Source organism: Camellia sinensis, chromosome 3, assembly GCF_055761805.1.
Source record: "Camellia sinensis isolate YWXY chromosome 3, ASM5576180v1, whole genome shotgun sequence".
Lineage (NCBI taxonomy): Eukaryota > Viridiplantae > Streptophyta > Magnoliopsida > Ericales > Theaceae > Camellia > Camellia sinensis.
The window spans coordinates 157,712,790-157,717,902 of NC_138963.1; the positions used below are offsets into that span (position 1 = coordinate 157,712,790).

Sequence of the window (5,113 nt, forward strand, 5' to 3'; positions counted from 1 at the left end):
TCGCGATCTTGTTTTTTACAAAGTGTGTCATTTGGTGTTTTTAGGGTTTATTCCATCCAGAATCTTAGAGAGAAAGAAAAGACAAAAGTGTTTTCTATCGGAGACAATTTTGCATGAATTTCTTTGGTGTATAGAAGGTGATCGATTGATAAACGAATTGCCGATTGTCAAACATCAAGGGTTGTTCTTATTATTTCCTTCACAAAAGAAAGATGTGTTCTTCGGTAGATTCTGGGGAATTTGAACCTGAAGCTTTGGTAGATTCCAGAGTAGCTTATTGTCGTGGATTTGACATCAACGTTGTGGATTCAACATTAGGCAAGATAATTCCGAGGTGAAGACGATGGTGAAAGCGGCAAATTAAGTTTGGTTCAATTCCAGCATGGATTCGCTAGGTAATTAAGAGTACTCTTGTGTAATTCTTTTTGTCTTCTTAGTGGATTGTTTGGTGGCTTTGGCCAGTGATTTTTTTATCACAATTAGAGGCGCTCCAATTGTGATTTTTTCACGTTAAATCCTTGTGACGATTTGTCTTAGTTGTTTGATTGGGATTGTTATTTATTATTTAAAATTGAAACATAATCACGAATCAATATCTTGGGGATGTTAATTTTTTTTTTCATTTTGCATTTAATTTGTCCATTAAATATTTTGATAATATTGGAGGACTAACTTGGGCATCGGAGGACCCCCGGTCGTTCAATGGCTAAGGGAGCTTTATCTTGTAGATGGTGGTCACATGGAGGTTCTGATCATCTTATTCTTTGGATCTCTTCATCAACAAGTATGTAATTTTTTTATATATATCTGTACAGAAGTGATGTTTACAGTTTTGGAGTAGTCCTTGTGGAGTTGATCATCGGAAAGAAGGTGTTATCATTTGATAGGCCAGAAGAGGAGAGGAGTCTGGCTACGTATCTTTTTTCGTCTATGAAAAATGATTGATTGTTCCAAGTTATTGATGAACAAATTAGAAATGGAAGGAAATATTGAGGAGCTTAAACAAGTTGCTAATATTTTAAAGAAGTGCTTAATAGTAAAAGGAAAGCAGAGGCCTACTATGAAGGAAGTAGCAATGGAATTGGAGGGGTTGATCATAAAAAAGATGATGAAGCATTCATGGGTTGAAATTGATTTGAATTGTGAAGACACTGAGTATTTGCTTGGTGAGAGGTCAAGTGCATATGGGTTAGGAGGTTGTACTGCTAGTAGTATTAACACAGCATCACCCACTAGGTATGATAGTTCGAGGGAACATATAAGGTTGCCATTTGATGGTGGGAGGTGATTTTTATTTTATTTTTATTTTTTTTGTACTCGTTTACAATGATAACAAATTTGGTGATGGTTTGTTTGTTTGTTTTTTTTTATTTTTATTTTTTAGAGATGGAAGGTGATGGTTTGTTATTATTGTCTTTTGTGTTTTTGAAATTATGTACTTACATTAGATTGTTTCGATTTAATTTACACTTTCATATGTAATTTTTCATTTATTGTAAATAATTATTTAAAAACTGATATATATATATATATATATATATATACATATATATAGGGATAATTTCATACAGAGATAGTAATTACAATTTGATGGAGTGCAACTGAGTTGATTTAGTGGTTGGGTTTGTCTCCAACCCTATGTAGATTTGGCTAGTTTGGTTTTCGGTTCTATTTTGATAATTTAATTTGTTGATCTTTTTAAATTTGAGTGTGATATAAGAAAATTTAAATTAATTTTATTATTGTGTGATATCATCACATTTGTGTTCACCGAAATGAAAAACAGGTATAATTTTAAAATAAGACTGTTTGATTTTTTAAAATCAAACGTGATTAAATTATGTGCTTACAATTAGCAGATTAATCCATTTTTTTAATGACTAATCTATGCATAAATATATATAAAATTAACAAATCAAATGATTAAAATAGTTGTGGTCAACTATAGCCTAGATTGCACGAAGAAAATATAGCAGAAATTATCTAATGGGTCAGGAAAATAACATGGGCATGTGACCATCCAATGAGATCATGTCATTTTTTCATTATTTTCTTGTTTTTAGCGCTATGTAATTTTGAGCCCTTTTACTATTGGTTGGACACACCGCCAATATGAAATTCCCTGAAAAATAGAATAATTACTCGAAATAGAGAGACTGTATAATAGGTGATGCTACATGCACCAATTAGTGTACCAACACTAGTTATGACATTATTATTGACCCCACACATTATACAAATTACAACAACTATGCTAGAGGCCTCGTGGATTCGAGGCTCAAATGCCTCGAATCATGTTTATGTTTTTTTTTTAATTTTTTTTTTATGAAAGGGTGGTTATGTGTGCCCTAAACCCTAAACCCTAAATGCTAAACCATAGAACCCTAAATCCTAAGCCTTAAAATCCGAAATCCTAAACCATAAAATTCTGAACCCTAAACTCAAAAACTCTACACCCTAATTATAAATCGTGTAAAAACCCTAAACCCTCAACCCTAAAACTTTAAAATCCTAAACCCTAAATCCTAAATCCTAAATCCTAAACTCTCAACCCTAAAACCCTAACTCCTAAGCCCTAAATCCTAAACTCTAAAACCCTAAACCCTAAACCCTCAACCCTAAACGCTAAATATTAAAACCAAACCCTAGAACCCTAAATTCTAAACCCTAAACCCTAAATCCTAAATCCTAAATCCTAAACCCTAACTTCTACACCTTAAACCCAGCTCTATACATAACCACCCTTGCAAAAAAAAAAAAAAAAAAACAATTTCGAGGCATTCACTCCTCAATTTCAAGGCCTCAATCTTTATTCAAATTACAAATACCAAAAACCTCTTAAATTATGCCACATCATCAATTGGTACACTAGTTAGTGCGTTAATCGGTACATATAGCATTATTCTTGTATAATTGTCTCAAAATCAATGAATTTATTTTCAGTAAATAGCTTCTGGTTTTATGGTAGGGCCTAAAATTTTTTTGAGTTTCTTTGAGCCGCATAAGAATAGGCCAAGTTGGGCTCAGACCATTAATCCATTTATCTTTACGTAGTGCATGCTCAACCCAGATTACATAATTGGGTTAATTACCCTTCTTTTTTTTTTCTCTAATTTGACTTAAATTTTATTTTAGTCCTTATAGTTTCAACTTGAAAATTTAATCTTTATATTTTAAGATTAATTTTAATTTAGTTCTTTTGTCTAATATGGAGGTTAAAATTAATAATTTTGGTACTTGTAAAATTTTTAACGTTTAAATTTGAATATTTTTTGTCTACATTGAAAATTAAATCAATTTTTTAAGGTGTACACATAAACAAAATTAATAAAAATTTAAACTGGAGGACAAATTAAAACTAAACTTAAAACACATGGACTAAATTGTTCAAATTAAAGTGAAATTTGGGTCAAACTATCAGAGTCAAAAATGTAATTAACCCAGTAATTTTATCTAATAATTATAGACTTACATTAAAAATTAAAAAAAAAAGGCTATAATTTTACATTTGAGTTTTTTTGGGCCAAAACTCTCTCATTGGGCCTCTTTTTAGTAAAAAGGACAATCCAAATTTTTTTTTTTTTTTAATTCATAAACCCTAGAAGAAGATGCGTATCCTTCATTTTTTTTTCTTTTTTGATCGACAAATGTTAATCGCTAGTTGTTAAATTATCACATATGGAAGTTAACCTCCCCACTCATGCAAAACACTAAGTGCTTGCCTCCTAACTCAACTCCCCCCTTAGAGAGAGTTAAACTCATGATATCTCCCTTGGGACTAAACTCTTAGGGTAAAGGACAAACAAATTTGTTTCCATTTTTATATGGACAATTTTTCTCTTACAAACTAATTTTATATTTCAAACTTTAAAGTGATATAACTTTTAATCTATATATTGGTTTTTAATAAAATTAGTATTTTAAGAATCCTCTCGTTAATATTTATCAAACAATATCTATGTTGGTTATCAAATTCTTTAAAAAATAGTAAGTTCTTTTGTTTTATATTTTTTTTTAACAAAACTAACGTCAACCATAAAATATTTAAAAAAAATTATGATTCACAGTAAAATAATAATTGCAAATAAATAGTATAGTTTATAAATATTGATAATTAAAATCATAATTTTTTTTTTATAAATATGTAATAATTTTTTCACATTACCAGTAATGGGTAATTTCGCCTTATAAGTTTGTTCTACAAGTTTTGAATCGGAACCGGAACTGACTACTCCTTCCATTGATTACCAAGTGCTCAATATTTACTTTGATCAACTTGGATTACTTTTCTTCATGATGCCCATTATAAATGTTTCACAATTGCCTAGTTGGACTCTCCAGAGTTTAGTTCCAAGGAAAGGTTATAAGTTCAACTCTTTCTAAGAAATAGTTGAATAATGAGGCAAGTATTTCATCCTTTGTAAGAGTGGGAAGGCCAACTCTCATAGATGCTAATCTAATAATTAACAGCTAATTTTTGTCGATAAAAAAAAGAAAAAAAGAAAACAAAGAGAGCATCTTTTTAAGACAAAAAATTAGACCCAATTTTCAAGCCCAATGATGTGGTAATCAATTACGATATCTAAGGCAATACTCTCTCTTATATTTTTCCTAATCATCAACCAATGACATCACTTACATATCATTAGGTCTAGAAAATGGATTTAGAAAGTGAGTTTATATATCATTTTTCAAAAACAATAAAAATAAAAATGTTTCACAATAGACAATTATTATTGAATATAGAAAAGCATTTGGCAAGAAGCAGCTAGCTGTTTTGATTGTTTTACAGACACACACTACAGGAAAATGGGGTTATAACAGCGTTCATACAACAACGTTTTAAAAAAATGCCACTTTTTAGTACACATAACGGACCTCACCGTGTTTTAGTGAACATATGGATTGAGTCATTCTTCGACAGATGTCTTTCGAGGTGGATATAGGCGAGAACAAACTTGTATCATCCAAATGCAAGTCCAAAAGAAAATTAACCAATATAAAGCACAAATGGAGATGCAAATGAAGGAGATGATGGATGCTATGTGTAGACGCGCCCGTGGGCCTCACTACAGTTCGGACTCAATTTGTGTCACGGTCCTTAATCTGAACC

At 30.9% G+C, this 5,113-nt stretch overlaps 1 protein-coding gene across 1 annotated transcript; it reads left to right on the forward strand.

Annotated features, from left to right (window-relative positions):
* Positions 1-212: 212 nt before the first annotated feature.
* LOC145821965 (wall-associated receptor kinase 4-like) lies at positions 213-1,288 on the forward strand. The gene is made up of 3 exons (XM_082918531.1): positions 213-334; positions 816-870; positions 956-1,288. Exons 1-3 carry the CDS (start codon positions 213-215, stop codon positions 1,286-1,288), a joined length of 510 nt encoding a protein of 169 aa, XP_082774657.1.
* Positions 1,289-5,113: the final 3,825 nt, after the last annotated feature.